The sequence below is a fragment of the Papio anubis genome, chromosome 13 (genome assembly GCF_008728515.1).
Source record: "Papio anubis isolate 15944 chromosome 13, Panubis1.0, whole genome shotgun sequence".
In the NCBI taxonomy this organism is placed as follows: Eukaryota; Metazoa; Chordata; class Mammalia; order Primates; family Cercopithecidae; genus Papio; species Papio anubis.
This window is the reverse complement of record NC_044988.1, coordinates 6,579,551-6,602,862: the sequence shown is the minus strand read 5'-3', so window position 1 is coordinate 6,602,862 and position 23,312 is coordinate 6,579,551. Positions and strand designations below refer to the sequence as shown.

At 38.7% G+C, this 23,312-nt stretch overlaps 1 protein-coding gene across 10 annotated transcripts in view; it reads right to left on the bottom strand.

Annotated features, from left to right (window-relative positions):
• AUH (AU RNA binding methylglutaconyl-CoA hydratase) overlaps nucleotides 1–23,312 on the bottom strand; it is a 143,879-nt gene that overhangs the window by 56,935 nt on the left and 63,632 nt on the right. For 9 of the 10 annotated variants that reach the window (XR_004177791.1, XR_002517700.2, XR_004177796.1 and 6 more), the window contains 2 exons: nucleotides 18,211–18,303; nucleotides 16,226–16,282 (listed from right to left, as the gene is read on the bottom strand). The exons of the other annotated variant lie outside the window; for it this stretch is intronic. Coding sequence is in view for 2 of the 9 variants with exons in the window: in XM_003911962.3 (XP_003912011.1) it covers nucleotides 16,226–16,282; nucleotides 18,211–18,303 (150 nt within the window). In the remaining 7 variants the exon portion in view is untranslated. The remainder of the gene's footprint in view (nucleotides 1–16,225; nucleotides 16,283–18,210; nucleotides 18,304–23,312) is intronic. 10 annotated transcript variants of the gene reach the window in all.

Genomic DNA, 23,312 nt, shown 5'->3' with positions numbered 1-23,312 from the left:
ACAACACCTGTAATGCCAGCACTTTGGGAAGCTGAGGCGGGAAAATCGTTTGAGCCCAGGAGCTTGAGACCAGCCTGGGCAATATAGCAAGACACTCATCTCTACAAATTTTTTTAAAAAACCAGCCAGGTGTGGTCGGGCATGCCTGTAGTCCCAGCTACCTGGACTGCCGCAGTGGGAAGATCAGTTGAGATCAGGAGTTCGAGGTTACAGTGAGCTATGATCATGCTACTGCACTCCAGACTGGATGGCAGAGTAAGACCCTATCTCTAAAAATTAATACTAAGATTTCCAAATACCTTTTAAGATGTTAAGGGTTAATAATCTCATCTATAAAAATGGATGCATAAAATACCATTCCAGTTGAGGCATACAGAATCCTGAATTACAATTTAGCATGAAAAGAATTATATACCACTACCATGCACAGTCCACTCCAGAAAAGCTAGACTCTTTCAACAACGGAAAATCTATCTAAATAATTCCAGTATCAAAAAATGTAGCATTATCAACACGTCAAGAGAGTTCCTTAACATGAAGTATATCTCAAACTAAAAGCCAGGAGAAGTTTTTATGGCAAAACATAAGTTTTTTCATAAGAGTTGTAAGCGAAAAGGAAAGATACCTAAAATATAACATTAAATCAAAATAGCAAGCTGCAGAAGAGAATGTATGATATATAGGGAAAAAATCTACGTATGTATGTATGAATAGATCAGTGTATGAATTTAAAAAAGTTTAAATGACAGGCATCAAATCATTAACAATAATTACTTATTGGGGCTGTTTTCCCTATTGTTTGAATCAAAATCAAGTGCCATGAGACAACACAGACAACTACTTTTAAGAAATCCTCAATTACTAAAAGATGAAACTTTGAAATTCCCCAAGATTATTTCCAACTATTATTCTGATTTCCTAATCAGACATTGTTAGTGTTTATATTTTTTCCTTTTTTAAAAAAAGGAAATACTGCTTTTTTTAAAAAAATAGCAGTATTACTTTTGTCTTTGAATGCCCTGGGAGTTAAACTTGGAAGTAACTCCATTCCTTTCTTGTGAATTGAGATGAAAACGGCTTGGTATGAAAGATTCCCCAAGGGGACACAGGCTCTGAGAGTAGGGTCCTCAAGGTTTCCCCACTGGAGAAGGCATCGCAGAGGCAGCAGGTGAGTTTTAATGATGAGGTATCAGGAAAGAGACAGTAGAAGACAGAATGCCAAGGGGAAGGAACTGTAGGAAAAGAAAACCAGAGCGCTGGCAACATGCTGCATGCAGTAAGGTCACACAACAGTGCTGCCACACAAGGGTGCCATGCCTAGCGACCACAGGGTCCAGCAATATATTCACAAAGTCCCACTTCAAAATGAAAAAATAATGAGGAAAGCAAGACACACAAATATAAAAACACATTCTAGTTTCACAGTGTAATCTTACAAGTGGCAAAAAGATTATTTTATAAAAGTCAATTTTATATACATAGGAAAGATAAGAAACCTGAACACTGAGGACTTTTTTTTTTCCATCTCTTCCACAGTCTTGACAGATGGTGCTCACTTCTGAGTGACAAGTAACTATAAAAACCAGTAAGTCGATTTCAAAGGAACAGTGGTCCTTTAAACCACTCATGCCAAATGCCTTTTAAGATCGTCACTGTTAAGTCTGATTTCACCTTTGTGGGTAACAAATCTTGGAAGTAGTTTGGTGAGATTTCAATGAATGGAAAAATAGCAAGTCTGGATATACAGTAAAATAACTTTTTCTGATTAAGTGGTCAGTCGTTTCACAAAAATAAAGGAACTGCAGAATGGTGTCTTTATTAATTTAATGGATCACAGCCCCTCCTCTTCCAGTCAAGACAAGGTAGCAAAGACTGGATTTACCTTCCTGCCTGAAAAACTCAAAACATAGTTTTCAAGACACTGGACATGAGGCAACAAAGGACAGTAACTGTTGAAACAACTGACATGAGCCCTGAGCCTGCCCAACCTAACCTGGATGAATATCAAAAGAATTCCGCTCAGGAAAAGAACCCATGCAAAGAAAAGATTCCATGAGGGATAATAACATTTATGTCAAATTCTGGAAAACAAAAGCTAATCTACAGTGACAGAAAGTAGTTCAGTGGTGGCATGAAAAAACTTTTAAAAGTAATAGATACTGTTCATTATCTTGGTTTTGATTTCACGGGTGTATATATGCCAAAACTTATCAAACTATATGCTAAAATATGTTAGTTTATTGTACATCAATTATAACTTAATAAAGCTGTTAAAGATATTAAAAATGAAGAAAAATTATCCCAAACAACCATTAAGTAACAACAAAAACAAAGCGTTAGTCCTTATAACGTGCCAGGTAATGACATAGGCACTTTACGTGTATTATCCTAGTCAATTCTCACAACAACCTATGATATAGGCATTATTATTATCTTTATTGTACAAAAGAAACTGAGATAAATAATACGGAGAAATAACTTGTCTAAAGAAATACAGTTCAGTGATAGAGATGGGATTCCAACAGTATTCGGCTATTTGTGTTGCTATAAAGAAATACCTGAGAGTAAGTAATTTATAAAGAAAAGAGGTTTAATTGGCTCCCAGTTCTGCAGGCTGTACAGGAAATGTTGTATCAGCATCTGCTTCTGGTGAAGGCCGCAAGAAGCTTACAATCATGGCAGAAGGCAAAGGGGGAGCAGACATCTCATTCGGTGAGAGCAGGAGCAAGAGAGCAAGTAGAGGGAAGTGCCACACAGTTTGAAACAACCAGATTGCCTGTGAACTCACTCATCACCAAGGCGATGGTGCAAAGCTGTTCATGGGAAATCTGCCCCAACGATCCAGTCACTTCCCACCAGGCCCCTCCTCCAATACTGCAGGTTACAATTAACATGACATTTGGTGGGAACAAATATCTAAACTCTATCACAAGCTGAGGGACCTCACTCCAAAGCACATACCATGAGCTACTTACTCGACTCCACAGGTAGACATGGCTAGTCATCAGATGTTTAACCATAAATGTTACTGCTGAGCTGGTGTGTTTAGTTTGCCTAAGTGAAAGGAATGTAATCTTAATTCTATTATTCCAAATTAAGAGTTCTTGTTATCATTAGACTTGACATTTAAGTTTGTCAGATGGCATGCGGACAGGCACACACTGAAATATCCCTCTGATGGTAAGTCCAAACAGTTCACACCCTATTTTTCACATTACAGGCACCAGAGATTCAAAAATGCAGTCACCAAACTGGATGATTTGTAAAAAGTGAAGTCAGTTTTATTTTTAAAAGATAAGGGAAATGAACTGCCGCTCTTCTTAATTTATAGGCAGAACTAATTTATCTTCCTTGATTAACTTTCTACATATTTAATGACTCTGAGAAAAAGGTAGGTCTTTGAACATCTGCTTTCTAGACTGCTTAAAGTGATTCTTGAGACCATTTATTTAACTTGATACATAAAATAAACACTATAGAATATTAAAATGTAAATAAGACCACCTTGATTACAGCTGAATAATAAGAAAGTAACCTGCCACTCATAAAATGAATAACCTGTTTTTTTAAGAGTAAGTTATTAGCGATTTTTAAAAATAAGAGCAGTAAACACTGACATAAAATTTGAGGTTATAAGGAAGAAATTAAAATACTCATAATCAAAATCACCAATTAATTAGATTTCATTACTTACATAATTTGAACACATAAAGCAATAAAGCTAATTTTAATGAAAAAAAGGGCAGTTAAAGTAAATAACATATTCTTATAGTATTAATTCTCCAATCTATTCTGTATAACTACCCTTTGAAGTTTATCTCATTCTCTTTTCTCCAGGAGCAGTGATTCACGCATTCAAATATACACACTGAGGACTTACCAGTGGGCTAGGACCCTTAGTCTTACACTCTGGAGAACAAGACAGAGGAGCTTCAAAAACTTAGTCTTATATTTATGATCTATTTTGAGCTAATTTTTGCACAAATTGTGAGGTTTACATCAAGGTTCTTTTTTATTACTTTTTTGCACATGGAAGTACAATTTTTCCTAGACCACACTTTCCCCATTGAATTGCCTGTGCATTTTCCTCTTTCAGGATTTTTTAAAAAGTCTTGAATTTTAGGCAGTTTATTTATGACGTGTCTGATCATGGATTTCTCCGGGCTTGTTTAGGTTCACTTAGCTTCTTAAATCCTTATATCTTTCACCAAATTAGGAAAGTTTTCAACCATTATTTCTTCGTTGTTTTTTTTTTTTTTTTTTTTTTTTTTTCCTGAAACACACTTTCTCCTCTCCTTCTGGAACACTTGAGACACAAATGTTAAACCTTTCAGTTTTATCCCACAGGTTCCTGCGGTTCGGTTCCTTTGTTTCACACAATGATTTCTTCTCTGTTGTTCAGACTGAATAATAATTTCTATTGCTCTATCTTCAGATTCACTCACTCTCTCTTTTGTTCATCTTTATTCTGCAATTCAGTCCAACCAGTTTGTGTTTTTATTTTAGCAATTTTATTTTTTAATCCTAAGGTTTTTGCTCGCTGGAGTCACTCTGCTGGAGTCCTCTCTGTCTGTGCCATTGTCCATTTCTGTGTTTCAGGATGCCTTTAGAACAGGCCACTGGATGGCAGGAAAAAAATGAATTCCACGGTTTTTTATTTTCAGCCCAGGCGGCTCTCAAAAACTCCACATTTGTGTAACAGTTTACTTAAAAGTGTACTTGATATTTAATGATCATTCTGAAGCAAACATGTCCAAAACAATATTCTTGATTGTCACTTCCCGACTTGCTTTTTGAATAGCTTTCCACGTCTCAGTACAAGGCAACCTCTCTTTTCAGTTACCGCAGCCAGAATCCTTGGAGTCATTCTTTGCATCTGTTTCTTTTATGCTCCCCATCTAGTCTGTCGAGAGATTCTCTTGGCTCCATCTTCAAAAGATACCAGAATCCAAACCACACCCCACTACTTTCACCATTCCCGTCCCAGTCAAGGCCCCTATCACCCTCCACTTCAACTACAGCAACAGGCTCCTGGCAGGAATAGAGTTCTTGCTTCTAACCTGGCCCTACTATCGTCTGCTCCTAACACAGTGATGCCAATGAACCTTCAAATATCTAAGTGCATGTCACAGCACGTCACACCTCTGCTGAAAAACCTACGGTGAGCCCCCTTCTCACTCAGGGTAAAAGTTAAAGTCCTGACAGTGGCTGTAAGACCTCTAGATCTGACTCCCCTATTGCTTCTCTGACAGTATCTCCTATCACTCTCCTCCCCCTCCTCCTCTCTGCTATGGTTGTGGTGATGTGGTGAATATTCCAAGCACGCTCCCATCTAAGGCCTCTTTACTAGTTGATACTTTTGACTGGATGCTCTTCCTCATATCTGTATGATTAGTTTCCTCAACTCCCTTAAGTCTTTATTTCAATGTTACCTTCTAAATGGGGTTTGCTCTGACCTCTTGGTTTTAAACTACAAACCCACACTCTCCTTGCACTCCTTCCCCTATTTTTTTTTCTATAGCGCCTTCCACTTCTGCCGTAATACACAATTTATAATTTGCCACATCTACTGTCCCTGTGCTAGAAGGTAACTGCTTGGTGGCAGGAATCTTCCTCTGCTTGTTCAGGCTGTATCCCCAGTGTTACACCAGTGCATGACTCAACAAATGTCTGCTAAGACAAGTGAGTCAATATGCCTAGAAAACGGTACGTGAGCAAGGGGAGCAGTGGCAGGAGCTGAGGTCAGAGAAGTAGCCAGGGACCCACCTTGTAGGACTCGTCATCTATTAAATCTTGGTGATGGCTGACAGAAGCCACACTGTTTTTCTGAACTCATGACTCCCAGCTTTATACTGCTTTATCCCTGTCTGACTACAACGACAGTATCATAAAGGGCAGTTATGATGTTTGTACACGTTTCACCTCCCAACAGATTTTAGATGATCAATTCCAGGGGAGCATTACCGAGTCCTACATAAACCTGTTTACTCCACAGCAACTAACAAAACGGCCTGTACACAGTACAAAGTCGGCAAGTAACTCCCAAACCACCCTAATTACACAAAAAGAACTAATCAGTGAATTACACTTTAATGTATAAAAAGATGAGACTTTGCAGTGTGTGCTTGTGTATACGCAAGGTATGTTGATAATACTCACATGTTAATAAATACACTAGACCTCAGAGGGCTGAATGAGCGACAGCTTTAAGGAAGTCACCTGGGGAAGTGCTACACTAAACCCAACTACGCTGTTCTTTCTTCACATCAGTAAAACGTCAACATTATATAAGCCTCTTTAAATAAAAAATCGTTCTTACTTTTGTTATGCTTTTGTTCTTCCTGAAATAGTATGACCTTATTAATCATATTTGGCACAGAATGATCTTTTGATATTTATGAAAATCAAATTTACCCTCATAAAAATGAGTCATTTCTGAGGATATTTAAAAGAATAAGCTCAGATTCTGACGGAACTTCTAAAAGGATCTCAACAAAGGTTATAAACAAAGCCTTTCAAAATCACTGCTATGCTCAGGACTACACACACTCACAGGATTTAAAATCGAATTCCAGCAAAACGTGCCAAAGACTGCCTTACTGCTGAACACAGCCAACAATGATGAAGAGTAACGCCCCAGACCCCTCACCCAGGGAGGGGAAGAAAAGACAAAACTGGAGTCAGTCTCTTTTTCCGGTTCCATGAAACCTCTGTGCTCTAATTTTCCTTCTTCCTTTCTTTTTAAATTTGGAAATAGTCGGCCAACGGTAATGACTATAGGTTCTTTTCCTGAAAAGTTTCTAAGATAATCCTAAAAATATGCCCACATTTGTCACTACCCCAACCAAATGATCAAAGATATCATCACCCAAAGTGGGATGACCTAACACTGGGAATCATATAATAAACACAACATGAAACACGCAGTATTGACAATGTAATGTTCTTGGCAAAATGTCTTAACCTAAGCCTAACCATGAGGAAATACTAAGTTAAATCTAGAATGAGCAAGCCTCAGTAAGACAACTGCCTGCACTGAGGAGATCTTAGCCAAAGTACACAAAATTTTGAGATGAGGAGTAAGTTCAAAAGATCTACTGTATGTCATGGTGACCACAGGTAATGATAACACATTATATACCTGAACACTGCTGAGAGTAGATCTTATGTGTTCTCACGTCATATATACACACACACAAATGAGTATATGATGTAATACATGCTAATTAGCTTAATTTAATCACTTCACAAGGTGTGTGTGTAGATACATGTGAAAACACTATACACAGAATTTGTACTTGTCAGTTAGAAAAATAAAATACTTAATCCCTTAAAAAAAATTGGTGAGTAAGATGTTTCAGGTTAAAAGAAAAGTTAGCACCACCAATCATGAGACACGTAGACATCATGCAACCCCAATAGGATGCCCTGAGTAGAACCCAGCATCACTTCTGTGGAATTATTGCCAAAAATGAATAATCTTAATTTATTCATGAGGAAATATTAGGCAAACTCAAAAATAAAGACATTCCATAAAAGTACAGACTGACACTCTTCTAAATTGTCAAGGTGATTAAATACAAATTTATACCTTGATTAAATACAAGAGACAAAGGAGACGCAGCAACTAAATGCAACGTGGAGTCCTAAACTGTCTTGAATCAGAAAAAGGACACTCGTAAGAAAAGTATCAGCATTTGAAGGTCTACAGATTAGTTAGTAATAACGTATCAGTATTAACTGTCTACTTTTGATAATTGTGGTACAGTTCTACAATATGTTAATATTTGAGGAAGCAAGTATACATAAGAATGATTTACACTATCTCTGTAACTATTCTGTAAATCTGAAATTACTGCAAAATGAAAAGTTAAATTAGTGTCACAGAAAACAAAAAACAGGAATGAGGTACTCTTTTAGATTTGAAAAAATTACAAATTTAACCAAATGAAAAATTAATCCTGAACTGCAAAAACAAAATACAAAAAGACAGCTACAGACAACTGGAGAAATCCAATTATGAATCGTATATTAAATGATATTACTAAATTCCTGTTAATATTCTTGGGTGCGATAATAGTGTTGGTTATGTAAGAGACCATTCTTGATTCTTAGAAAATGTATGCTGAAATATTTAATGCTTATATTTTGAAATTTTTCTATGAGAAAGAAGGACTTGGGGAATGGAAGGAGAAAGAAAATGGAAGGAACAGATCTTTGTAAAGGGTATAAAAATGTGTGTTTTACTGCTATTTAAATGTCCTAGTTTGAATATATCTCCCCCCAGAAGCTGGGGGAATAAAAAAATGAATTCACAGAGCAGTGGAAATACAAAGCATCTCAATCCCAGTGGTGTACACCCAAGCAAAAAGCCTTAACAAATTACCTTAGTAATAGCAAGGTTTCCTGACACAGACCCCAAAACCTCTAGTAGAAGAGGTAAGAACAAAGACCAGGAATTAGAAAATCTGCCACTATTTTCTCTGTAAATTTAAAGAGACACTGTCAAATAAAAGGATCTTAATCCTCTGAACCTGTATTTCACCCTTGTAAATGTATGACAGGAAAGTACTGTTTTAGGACCTATTTCTACAAGAGAATTTTATTTTATAACATTTGCATATTCTCCCAGTTGGGAGAGGACAGGAAATGCAAATGCTTTCTTAAAGTTGAGAATGTTGGAGACGAAACTAGGGCTATATATTGTACAAAAATCCCCAATAAAATTATGACAAGGTTCTGGGGTAACCATTTAAATTATTTTCAAATTGGCCAGTGCTTCAAAGCAATAGTGTTCCACTTTGTGTTGAACATCTGTAATCAAAAACATGTATACACATATATACTACAAATAAAAGCACTGGTTCAAGTACTTGATAGTCAAATTACATCCCATCTTTTAATTACATCTGACATAACTACTACTGAAGGAGGTTCGATTTTGTTTTAATGTTTCTACATTCCTTCACGTCTTTCTTTTTACTGCACTATATACTTTTAATAGTCATTTGATACTAAACAATATTCTAATAAAAACTGAAATTGAGCCTTCTAATTTAAAAACTACATGATAGCAGTGGTCCCTTAATATTCTCACTAGAAATATTACCATCTCTTCAAAGTAATTATTTTAAAATAGCATTTTTTAAATTTATAAAACATACCTTAAAAATCAACATATTGCTATGCAGGTCCAAGCTCAGGTAAAGAAAGCAAAACAAAACAAAATACTATTTTTTGATAAATTGTTTTGCTGTACAGTGCTATCAGAAAAGGCCAGAAGTGATGATATGACAATCAATAGCATCATGTTAATTCTCTTGTCTTTATCGAATGTACAGGAAATTCAAATAAGGAGATACAATTTCATTTGGATTAATTTACAAATGCTGCCCGGTATGAAATCATGGAGCAGTAATAACTTACAGGAAGATTATTTGTCAGATTTTAAACATCTGTTTTCTAGAGTGGCTACAAATCATGTATTTTACCCAAAGATATTTACTTTCTCCATAATATTAAGAAGAAAAAATTAAGCATCTATTTTTCCCACAATATTTTCCCCATATCTGAATTCTCTGCGCTTATTTTCTGTCTATTTTTTGGCTGTCAGCATCTGCTCATCTGGAAAAGAGGAAGAGCGGAGGCAGCTAACGGCGGAGCAAGGCTCGCTGGCAAAGGCCTTCCCTGGTGACTGCACCCCTGGCTGCTCATACAAGCCTCTATGATAGGAGGCAAGTGACGCATTTTCTCTTAACCAAAAGAGATCTACCAAGAAGGGAGAAAAAAATTAAGTACCGTCTACTGTGTCTATTATAGAAAGCTCTTTATAACAGTTAACAAACGTTTATACCCAAAAGGAGGATATCTCAGAGATCACTTTAAGCATGGCAAAATTCACCAATTTAAAAACACAATTTTTGAAAAAAGCAGTCTTTTCCTATCATTTATAACAAAGGAAAGAGAAGAAAGGAGATGGCAAAAATATCTATGGATAAAAAATCTTCTGTGGATGGAGCAGAAGAGGATTTTTCTGCATAAAAATTTCAGAATAGCTCCTTTAGGTAATAAACACAAAAGCATATTTTTAAAAAAAAATCTCTGCTATTTCAAAAGAACAGGTTCACCTAGGGCACTTTAAGAACTGTAATATTAATTTAAAAGTAGACCAAAAATTATGTGCATCTCTTATCTAAATGTGAATACTATTGAAATTTTTATTAATAATGAAAACGAATCTGATTTTCATTTTCATTTAACAATTCAATGCTACATAACATTTTATGAGCTATGAACTTGAAAGCTTCATGGTATTAAAAGAGGAACGAAAATATATTCCTCAAACTCACTTAGGAAAAACAAGGTCAGGTGCAGTGGTTCATGCCTGTAATCCCAGCACTTTGGGAGGCCAAGGTAGGAGGATTGCTTGAGGCCAGAAGTTCAAGGCCAGCCTGGGCAACACAGACCCTGTCTCTACAAAAAAGAGAAGAAAATTAGAGTGCAGTGCTGCGCACCTGTAGTCCCAGCTACTGCAGAGGCTGAGGTGGGAGGATCTCAAGCCCAAGAGTTTGAGGCTGCAGTGAGCTATCATTACATCACTGTCCTTTAGCCTGGGTGACCAAGCAAGACCCCATCTCCAGAAAAAAAACAAAAAAAAGAAAAGAAAGAAAAGAGAAAGACAACCATCCTTTGTAAGTACATGGGAAAATTTCAAAGCATTCTGACTTTTACGATAAATTTATTTAATAGAAACTAGAAAAATAATTCTATTCATCAGAATATGTAGTCCAAATTCAATCAAATCTATAAAAAGTAGGTTCTAATTAATGCACCCACTATTGAAGAGGACCCTAAAGAACTTAAGTATATTGGGAAAAAATTCTAGTTTCTAGACCTCATACGGTATGGCACAGTGAGTTTACAAGACAAGACGGAAGAGGTTGTTACAGCATAATCAATCTTTTTTCATCTAATCAAACCAAACACTGCTCTCTATCTTCTGGTAGTTGTAACACAAAACTTTTCATAATCAAGACACAGTAAATATCCAAATTACCAAGTTCATCTTGCTCCCACCCCAAATTTCTGCCACCTACTAACCCCCATCTGTCCCCCAAAATTATGTAAACATCACCAAAAAGTCGCTGTATTCATTGCTGTAACAAATTACCACAAACCTGGTACCTTTGAACAACTGAAATTTATACTCTCTCAGTTTTGGAGGCCAGAAACCCAACATCAAGGTGTTTGCAGTGTGGTTCCTTCGAGAGGCTCTGAGGGAAAATCTGTTCCATGCCTCTCTCCCTTGGCTTCCCATGGCTGCCGAGAACCCTTGGCATTCCTTGGCCTGAAGATGTAGTATCGCGCTCGGTTTCTGTCTTCACATTGCCTTCTCCTCTTCTGTGTCTCTCTCTTTCTTATAAGGACCCCTTGTCTTTGGATTTAAGCCTCTCTCAGATAATTTAGGATGATCTCATCTTGAGATCCTTAATTACATGTGCAAGAACCTTCTCCTTCCAGGCTGACATCTCCTGGTGTTTGTTGTGGGGGTGGGGTGGGGGGCGCATGCCATCCAACCCACTATAGCTACTCTCTTTCTATCTTCTAGGGTTAGTTACATCCTCATTACCAATAAATGCTTACTTCTCAAAAGAATTTCAGAAACATGTCACATCACCCTTTTGCTAAATTTTGCTTTATTTCACATATTAGTTATCTGGGAATTCTTTTTAAGTTGATCCATTGTCTTATAAATCCTTCTAGTGTTTTTTTATTAATCACAGTGAAAAGGCAGGCATAACAGAATAAGTATATATTAAATTTTTTGGCCTAAAAGAATAACATTTTCATGAATTACCAAAGTAGAAAACATGGGGAGTCTTACACATTGATCTGGGCAGTCTTCAATTTCACTGTAACCTATGTTTTAAATTTCTACCTATATACCATAATCAGAATAAACACTCTTATAATGATAAGGTTAACCATACAATTTTAACCAATTCATATGCAAACATGTCTGCCATGTTCAACATTGACTTTAATATTTACATTGTTACTGTTGTTTCATTCATACTCTAAGCATCATTTAGCATACATAAAAGGTACCAAGAGCCAAGATTGTGCCATTGCAGTCCAGCCTGGAGACAGAGTGAGACTCCGTGTCAAAAAAAAAAGGTTCCAAGGAAGGTTACTATAACATGCATATCCTTAAATGAAGTATACTTTTTGAAAGAATGACTTCACAAAATGGGAATGCCTCCAAATTCTCTGAATCAAAAGACCAAAAATTTCAGATGTATTGGGTGATGCAAGATTTCATTATCAATTTTGGAAAGATGTTTTCTTAAATGGCTCTTTCAAGAACAGAAGCTCATCTGTTTTCTTCACAGGAATAGAAGAAACAACACCTCTTCAGTTCGAAGTTCAGGCTACTAACCCCAACTTTTGTCTCACTGCAGAGAAACGCAAGAAAGGTGGTACAAAGCCTGGGAACACTTTTTTTTTTTTTGGAGATGGAGTCTCGCTCTGTCACCAAGGCTGCTGGAGTGCGGTGGTGCGATCTCGGGTCACTGCAACTTCCGCCTTCTGGGTTCAAGCAATTCTCCTGCCTCAGCCTCCCCAGTAGCTGTGATTACAGGCACTCACCACCACGCCTGGCTAATTTTTGTATTTTTAGTAGAGACAGGGTTTCACCATTTTGGCCAGGCTGGTCTCAAACTCCTGACCTCAAGTGATCCACCCGCCTCAGCCTCCCAAAGTGCTAGGATTACAGGCGTGAGCCACCGCACCCAGGCACCTCTCTTCTTCTTCCACTTGGGGTTTCACTGTCTGCATGAAGCTGTTAGTGAGGACACACACATTTAAATGCATGCATAAAAGCTTCAAAATGTTTGTGTAATTCTTTAGGAAAACAGATCCAAACAGCGACAAAAATATAATTAGCACAGTAATTTAAAACTTAAGAAGCACCATCTTCACTGTCTACATAGGCTAAAAATAGGGCATACAGGCATACCTCATTTTGTTGTGCTTCCCTTTGTTGTACTTCACAGATACTGTATTTTTACAAATTAATGGTAACCCTGCACCAAGCAAGTCTATTGGCACCATTTTTCCGACAGCACATGCTTACTTCACATCTCTGTGCCATATTTTGGTAATTTTCACAATATCTCCAACTTTTTTGTTATTGTATCTCTTATGGTAACCTGTGATCATTAATTTTTGATGTTACTATTGTAATTATTTTGGGGCACCATGAACCATGCCCACATAAGATGGCAAACTTAACCAATAAATGCATGTATCCTGACTGCTCAACCAACTGGCTGTTGCCCCATCTCTCTCCCTTTCCTTGGGTCTCTCTATTCCCTAAGACACAACACTATCGAAATTAGGCCAGTGAATAACCCTTCAGTGGCTGCTGCAGTGTTCAAGTGGAGCAAAGATTCACATGGAATCAAAATCAAAACTAGAAATGATTAAGCTTAGTGAGGAAGGTATGTCAAAAGCTGAGATCAGCCAGAAGCTAGGCCTCTTGCACCAGTTAGCTTAGTTGCCAATGCAAAGCAACATTTCTTGAAGATAATTAGAAGTGCTACTCCAGTGAACACAGGAATAATAAGAAAGCAAAATAGCCTTATTGCTGATATGCAGAAAGTTTTAGTGGTCCGTAAAGAAGGTCAAACTAGCCACAACATTCCCTTAAGCCAAAGCTGAATCCAGAGCAAAGCCCTAACTCTCTTTAACTATAACTCTAACTCTCTTCAATTCTAGAGTTAAGTCTGAGAGAGGTGAGGAAGCTGCAGAAGAAAAGCTGGAAGCTAGCAGAGGCTAGTTCATGACGGTCAGGGAAAGAAGCCATCTCCCATAACAGAAAAGTACAAGGTGAAGCAGCACGTGCTGATGTAGAAGCTGCAGCAAATTATCCGGAAGATCTAGCTAAGATCACTGATGAAGGTGGCTACACTGAATAACAGATCTTCAGTGTAGACAAAACAGCTTACTATTAGAAGAAGATGTTATCCAGGACTCTCATAGCTACAGAAGAGAAGTCAATACCTGGCTTCAAAGCTTCGAAGGACAGACTGACTCTCTTTTTAGGGACTAATGCAGCTGGTGGCTTTTAGTTCAAGCCACTGCTCACTTATCGTTCCCAAACTTCTAGAGCCCTTAAGAACTATGCTAAGTTAACTCTGCTTATGCTGTATAAATGGAACAATAAAACCTGGATGACAGTACATATGGTTTCCAGCATAGTTTACTGAATATTAAAGCCCACTGCTGAGACCTAGTGCTCAAAAAAAAGGAGTTCTTTCAAAATATTACTGCTCAGTCACAACGTCCTGGTTACCCAAGAGCTCTGACAGAGATGGACAAGGAGATGAATGTTGTTTTCATGCCTGATAATGTAACAGCCATTCCACAGCCCATGGATCAGTCTACTTGCAAGTCTTATTATTTAAGAAACACATTTCAGGCTAGGCGTGGTGGCTCATGCCTGTAATCCCAGCACTTTGGGAGGTTGAGGCAGGTGGATCACGAGGTCAAGAGATCAAGACCATCCTGGCCAACATGGTGAAACCCCATCTCTACTAAAAATACAAAAATTAGCTGGGCATGGTGGTGTACACCTGTAGTCCCAGCTACTCAGGAGGCTGAGGCAGGAGAATCCCTTGAATCCGAGAGGCAGGGGTTGCAGTAAGCCGAGATCGCACTACTGCACTCCAACCTGGTGACAGGGCAAGACTCTGTCTCAAAAAAACAAAACAAAACAAAACAAAAACCACATCTCATAAGGCTATAGCTGCCATAGATAGTGATTCCTCTTATGAATCTGGGCAAATTAAATTGAAAACCTTCTGGAAAGGATCTGCCATTCTAGATCCATTTAAGAACATTCATGATTCATGGGAAGAGGCCAGAATATCAACATTAATAGGAGTTTGGAAGAAGATGATTCCAGTCTTCATGGATGACTTGGAAGGATTCAAGACTTCAGTGGAGGAAGTCACAACAGATGTGGTGGAAACAGCAAGAGAAATGGAATTAGAAGAGTAACCTGAAGACACGACTGAATTGCTGTAGTCTCATGATAAAACTGGAATAGATGGGAAGTTGCTTCTTGTGGATTGATCTGGCTTGGCTGTCTCCCCACCCAAATCTCACCTTGAATTGTAGCTCCCATAATTCCCACGTTATGGGAGGGAAATGGTGACAGATCATTGAATCAGGGAGGCGGTTTCCCCCATACTATTCTCATGGTAGTGAATAAGTCTCAGGAAATCTCATGGGTTTTTTTTAAAAGGGGTTTCCCCTTTTGCTTGGCTTTCATTCTCTCTCGCCTGCCTCCACGTAAGACATGCCTTTGCTCTTCCTTTCCCTTCTGTCATGACTGTGAGGCCTCCCCAGCCATGTAGAAGTCCATTAAACCTCTTTCCTTTATAAATTACCCAATCTCATAAATGCCTTTATTAGCTGCATGAAAACAGACTAATACAGGGATGAATAAAGAAAACAGTTTCTTGAGATGGAATCTACTCCTGATAAAGATGCTGTGAACACTGCAGAAATGACAACAAAGGATTTAGAGTACGAAATAAACTTCGTTGATAAAGCAGTGGCAGGGTTTGAGGACTGATTCCAATTTTGAAAGAATTATGGATAAAATGCTATCAAACAGCAGTGCATGCTACAGAGAACTCTCTTGTGAAAGGAAGAGTCAACTGATGTGGCAAACTGCCCTGCTGTCCTTGGAAATTGCCACAGCACCTCCACCCTGCAGCAACCGCCACTCTAATCAGTCAGCAGCCTCAACATCAAGGCAAAACCCTCTACCAGCAAAAAGATTATGATTCCTTGAAGGCTCAGGTGACCATTAGAATGTCTAGCAATAAAGTATTTTTAAATTAAGTACATTGTGCTTTTAGACATAATGGTACTGCATGCTTAAGACTGCAGATAGTGTAAACATAACTTTTATATGTACTGCGAAACCAAAAAATTTGTGTGGCTTTCTCTATTGCAGTATTTGTTTCATTGCGGTGGGGAAAATCTCTTAGGTATGCCTGTAACTTGAATGGGGACTTTGCTAGGGATGCAAACAATATACCATTGTCTCTTTACCCAAAACATTGCCTTTCCAATTAACATGATTTTGCCTTATTGCCCTGTTTCTAAAAACAAATCAAGAATATGAGAAATGGGCGTGAACTACTCATACCTCCACCAGGAATAATTGCCAGTTTTGTTTCAACCAGGCCCATTTTTGCAGAGGAAGCTAAAATGAAAGAAAGAAAATTAAGTATCATCCATATCATCACATTCAAGTATGACTACCTGAAAAAATTACGAGATACACTAAAAATATTGTTTACTAATTAAATTGATACCACAAATTCTTAAAAAATCACTTTAAAAGGCATTGTTATGGAAATAAGTAAGCACTCTAAATGACACGCATTGGGAGAGTCACACAATATTTTCTGTTAAAAACTGTTTGGCAGTGAATTAATTTTTGATTCATAAGAACAGGGCTGTAACTCCATTATTAGACCCGATATTGCCAAATCATATTTGGAGGCTTAGATCCATTAATTATTCAGGATCAGCAGACTTGTCAGTATCTGACAAGTCCAAATTCTTCAGTTGCCTGAATATAGTCTCCCAGACCAAAGAGTTTAATGGGTCATATCAGATTATGGCAACTTTTCAAGACCCAGTCTTTAGTTACCTTCTGACAAACAGTTTCACTATTCTGACAGGTGGACAGGGTTCCTCTTTTTATGTCTGTTTTCACGGCTACTTTAAAATATCTTAATAACTTTTTTATTTGCATATCCAAATATACTTAGACTACTTCCCATATTCTAATTTCCAAAACCTGTATTCCTTCAGAAATGGATTACATGTACCTTAGCTTTTACATTTAAGATCCAATGATTTCATTACAAGAAAACAGTCCTAAAATGAAGTGAAAAGGAGGAAAAAAATACACATGGACTAGCAACCAGAAATCCCAAGAAACTGAATCATGTTGACACTACATTTTTCTAAAAATTTAAGAAATCTTTTGTAAAGATGAGGTCTCCTTATGCTGCCCAGGCTACTCTTGAGCTTCTGGCCTCAATCAATCCTTCTGCCTTGGCAGCTCTACTTTTAACATGCAGCCACATCAGAAACGATAATGGAAAGCAAGAGAAGAACAGTGACAACTCTGCTGTCTGCTGTGCCCAGTTCTGTCTCAGAGCCCGAGGACACAGGCAGAGCTGAGTCTCTATACAGGAATATAGTGACCACAACGATAAATATGGGAGATTAGCATACGTTGCTCTCATGAAGTAACAAGGGTGTGGGCTGTGGCCAAACAGTCTGGGTTCAAATCTCAGTTCAGTCACTTCTTTGGGGCTTGTTACTTCCCCTCTCTCTTCTCCAGTTTCCTCCAGTGCCCCAAAGTACCCGCTCTGAGGGCTGTTATGCAGATGGAGTGAGTGAATACATGTCAGGCGCTAGAATAACACTGGCCGCCTGGACTGCACACAGTAAGTGTTTAGCACTAATTCTTTTCACTCTTCTTCTACTCACCTCATAAGATCCTCAGAAAACCATTCAGGAAGAAAGTGGACTTCAAAGAGATTGAAGTTATGATTACTGTAGCTAATGGTGATTTAGTGCTTGGACTAACATCCATAGATTAATGGCTTCATCTTCACAACAGCAACAGTCATTTCCCCCATTTCCTCTAAAGAGGCAGATACTGGCCTAAAAAGGGGAGGACCTCAGATTCTTTTCCTTTCTTTCTTTCTTTTTTAAATCTTTTTTTGTTTTTCTTTAAAAACAGGGTCTCCCATTGTCACCTGAGCTAGAGTGCAATGGCACGATCACGGCTCACTGCAGCCTCAAACTCCCAGGCTCAAGTGATCCTCCCACCTCAGCCTCCCAAAGTGCTGGGATTAGAGACGTGTGAGCCACGCGCCTGGTCCAGGACCTAGGATTCAAACTCAGTTCTACCCGACCCAAATCCTGGCAAGAAACAAAGGAAGACTTTTTTCAGGTGGGAATTTTGAAAACACCCACAGGCCCAACAAGCGACTTGTTGAAAATATTCTACTCAACAACAGGAAGCAGAATAAAATATTTAAAATTACCTGAAGAGTACACACAAACTTCATTTCTTTAAATTATGTTTTTAACAAGATTAATCCTCACCTGCTACTCGTATATCACAAGCTAAAGCCAGTTCAAGACCACCACCTAAAGCGAGTCCATCTATTGCTGCAATTGTTGGTACTGGAAGATTAGCTGAAATGGAAAGAAAAATGTTATGCTTCCTTAATAAGATCATTACCTCACTGTGTAAGTCATTTTAAATCTTTTTCTGTAAATTTATGCTTTAAATGGGAGATCATATACAGACTTTTGTATCTCTTTTACTTTAACAAAATATAAGCATTTCCACCATTATTCTTCAAAAACATTATATGATTACCATATAGCATTCCATCACATGTATGTGCAATGTCTTTAAACCTTCCCATATTACTGAATTACTTTCATAAACCTTTTTTTGTTGAATTAACAGAATCACAGTTCTATGATTTCTTAATCTTAGAGCCAGAAGTCTTTCACAAGATGTTTGGTTCATACAAAGTTCAAATTGAAATGACTTATACATAATTGTGAAATTTATGATCCTTTATGGGCTACTTCAGTGCTTGGAACGAGAGTGTCTCATTCAAAGAAGGACATCTGCTCAAACAAGAAAGAAACTGTCCAAGTAGTTGCTGTGGCATCTGCCCGTGAGCTGTCATTTAGTGAGGAGCCCTAACATTATGAACGGGAGCTGGAAAACAATCAGGCTCTTCCACTTCAGAGGCAAGATGCCCTGAGAACCGGCTCATAAGCACGCCTGGAAAGGCATCAGCCAGTCACAGAACTAAAAGCTCAACTTGCTTGAGTCCAGAAACTGAGTATTATTTTAATATAATTTTTGTAAATTATGACATACAGATTTCATTCTCATAACCTGTTCAAAAAGTGACCAGTTTTATCAGTTATTCTGAAAAGCAGAACTCTTTCTATTAATTTTATTTCTGACTACGGGAATGTGAAGCAAGGCTGGCCAATGTTAATATATAACAGAAAGTGGATTTTAAAAAGGTACTGTCGGCCGGGCGCTGTGGCTCACGCCTGTAACCCCAGCATTTTGGGAGGCTGAGGTGGGAGGATCACCTGAGGTCGGGAGTTCAAGACCAGCCTGGCCAACATGGTGAAACCCCATCTCTACAAAAACACAAAAATTAGCCAGGCATGATGGCAGGTGCCTGTAATCCAAGCTACTCAGGAGGCTGAGGCGGGAAAATTGCTTAAACCCGGGAAGCAGAGGTTGCAGTGAGTCAAGATTGTGCCGACTGTGCCATTGCACTCCAGCCTGGATGACAGAGTGAGGCTGTCTCAAAAAGAAAACAAACAAAAACAATAAAAATGAACTATCCCCCAAAATCTCTCTCTTCCATTCTGATATGTAAAATCCCCCAGAGGTTCACTCCTTGACCCCTTTTAAAATATACAAATTTGCTGAAGCACACTGAGTCTTATTCATACACAAAGGAATTCATCAGAATTATTCGAGATCAAGTCTGAAAAGGCCAGGAAGGGGCACATACACACAGCTGCCACCTGAAGCTCCCCCAGAAGAGCAGGCGTGGAACGGGCTTTTGCACAGGCAGTATTTCACTATCTGTACCTGTCTGAACATTTAGGGGTTGGGGATGGGGAGGGACTTGAAAGGACAGGACAAATTCAAAATGTTCTTGCCAGAACACTTTGTGAAAAAAATAACAGCTATGTCAGTGTTTGTAGTCTGGAAATGAATTTAATGTGCAAACAATATCTGGTGAATTTTATCTGGAAAAAAAAAGAAAAGAAACATCAATAAAAATATAAAACAGCAAGTTAAACTGAGTACTTCCCAAGGTCATCCTGAGCTACTACAAGTAGAAGGTAATGACTTTGATTACCCACTCTCAGCTCCTCTACCTTCCTAAAAACCTGCCTAGAGATCATTTATTTCTAGATCTCCTCAATCTATCTCTCCAACCTCAGGTCTCACCCATCAGAAGCCTTCCTCAGGCCTTGCTAAGGCCCTCCAGCTCACCTCCTTTATACATCAGCTTCTGAGAGGAGTAGAGTAAATCCATGCCACCCACACCCATTCACCTCCAAACCACCAAGACCATTCTTGTTCCAGTTACTAATGACATTCTAAGATTGTCCTATAGCCAGTGGACAACACTCAGTATCTATTCAATGTACTGCCTCAGAAGATCAGAGACATCCATCCTGGACACTCCCTCCTTGGATTCCTCCATTCACTGCCTGCTGGGTCCCTCATTTTTCCTGCCTTTCCATCTACCCCTGGTAATTTCTCAGCCTTCTTGCCCTCTCAATAAAAGCTCTTCCCAGGAGATCTCATTCTCATCCACAACTTTTACCACCTATACTACCACCAGTGATTTCCAGATCTCTACCTCAAACCCAAACAGCCCCCTGCCTGTTGGACATATCCACTTAAATACTTCATGTGTCCAAACCATTTCTTCCCAATTCTTCTAGGTTGTATCTCAGTTAGTAGCACCTCCGCTCACCAAGTTACTCAAGACACTCAGAAGTCATCCCAGATGTCCTCCTTGCCAATGACCTTTTCTACTGCCCAAGTTCTGCGTCCCATCATTTCTCACCAGCAGGAAGTACCTAAGTAATCTCCTTCACCTGCAATCTGCCACCCTTCTATGCATCTTCTACCTTTCCTGCAGGGTAATCTTTCTAAAATGTAAACACAGTCATGCTATTCCCCTATTTAAAACTGTACAATGATTTATTCTACCTTCAGGATAGAAATGGTGTAAACATTTAGCATGGCACAGCAGGCACCTGGAACTAAGTTCTGCACACCTGCCTGATCTCTTCTGAAACCTCAGATATTCTGTCCCAGCCCCAAACTACTTAAAACAGCTCCAAAAGTCTCCATTCAAAACTCAATACCCGTATACAAGGTGCAGCTCTGCCTACAATGCCTGGCTACCCCTACTTGTCTGTCAAGGCTCAAATGTCCCTTCCTCTATGCTTACATGGCACTCTGTGCATACTTTTCTATCAGAAGATTCACCACCATACTGCCCATATGAAACAAAAATTAACATCACATCAATGCTACTCAGTAATGTCCTTACTAATCTGGGACAAACCTCAAGGTTTTTCACTGCCTCTTCCTCCTCTATTATATTAAACCTAGTATTTTGTTACTTTTCTTTTTTAATTATTAACCTCTTCTGTTTAATAGTTAAATAAACATAGTCCTATGGAGCTAAAGAGAATAAAAATTGCAAAGAGTTCTAAGGTGCAGAGAGCAGAGGCAGAGAAAGAGTGGGTGCTCCCTCCCTGCTATGTGAGTGCTGAAGTCACTCACCAAGTAACTGCTGGAGGCTGTGATATTATGAAATACATATTTGGTCTTCATCCCTGTTTCCAGACATACAGCTCTTAAAACTCTTGGAATCTCTGGGGAGATAAATGTATCTTTCTTATTTCTCCAATATGTTTATACTTTTTGGAATTGATAAAAATTATTTTTAAGTCTGATAGGAATTTGAGCCAGGTACAGTGACCCATGCCTGTAATCCCAGCATTCTGGGAGGCCAAGGCCAGAGGCCTGCCTGAGCCCAGGAATTCAAGACCAGCCTGCGCAACAGGGTAAGACCTCGTCTTGATTTTTAAGAAAGAATTTGAGAAATTATGTTTCTAAAGAGGATGAAAATTGTGTCCCCGTGAGAATCTTAACAATTCCAGGGCTTGTTTCCTTTTGTGCAGACCCATGCCAGGGTCACTGCAAAAGGAGCCAGCCTGGGTGCCAAGAGACACACCAGAGGTGAGGACTGGGGCCTGCAGATGGGAGACAGGAGCTCCAAGAGGGAGAAGTCTCAGGCACCATGTGCCTTACAACTTGTAAGAAATATGTAACACAAAATGATGAGAAATTTGGGTTCCACATACAAAAAGAACAAGAAAAATGGGATACTAATTCTCAAATTATTAAATACGTTAAGCACTGGTACTTTAAATTATTAATTAACATAAATTAGCGCTGTAGAAAGCTGTCTACAAAATGTTTCTAACTAAAGAATTAAGTAAAACAGCTTAATTCGCATTCACTGGGTAATTAAATATTAGCCATTTTACAATATTATAAACTCTAAGGCTATACATCATCCTAATTATGGCCCAAAAGATGTCTGTCGTAGTAAATTTTATCCAGAAAAATATGCATCATCTCAAAGCACATGCCAGTCTCATAGTTACCTGATATATGTGGTTTTTTTACATCTAGAATTTCTTCTACTTGGGAGCACTTAATAATCAAAGAGGGGACCGGGTGTGGTGGCTCATGCCTGTAATCCCAGCACTTTGGGAGGCCAAGGCAGGTAGATCATCTGAGGTCAAGAGTTGGCGACCAGCCTGGCCAACATGATGAAACCCCATCTCTACTAAAAATACAAAAATTGGCTCATGCCCATAATCTCAGCACTTTGGGAGGCTGAAGTATGCAGATCACCTTAGGCCAGGAGTTTGAGACCAGCCTGACCAACATAGAGAAACCTCATCTCTACTAAAAATATAAAATTAGCCAGGCATGGTGGCACATGCCTGTAATCCCAGCTACTCAAGAGGCTAAGGCAGGAGAATTGCTTGAACCTGGGAGGCGGAGGTTGTGGTGGGTTGAGATCGTGCCATTGCACTCCAGCCTGGGCAACAAGAGTGAAATTCCATCTCAAAAAAAAAAAAGAGAAAATAGCCAGGCATGGGGGTACGTGCCTGTAATCCCAGCTACTGGGAAGGTGAGGCAAGGGAATTGCTTGAACCCTGGAGGCAGAGGTTGCAGTGAGCTGAGATCTCGCCACTGCATTCCAGCCTGGGCAACGGAGTGAGACTCTGTCTCAAAAAAAAAAAGAAAAAAATATATTAATAATCACAGCGGGAACTCAATAAAACACACCTTTAGAAAGATACATTATGAATTTCAAAGACGTAAAGGAATAGCAAAATGACAGTTGTATATAAGCACAAATAAATGAAACAGGAACTGCAAATCCAATGAGCAATGGCTATTCCCAACAGCAAGAGGAAGAAATTATGACTCAGCATGTTATGCAACCAATAGGATCAGATACTATTTTCAGTTTCATACCAGGAAATGAGCCAGGTATGACAAAGAAGATAATAATCCTTTGAAATGCTCCCAAAAATATAATTAA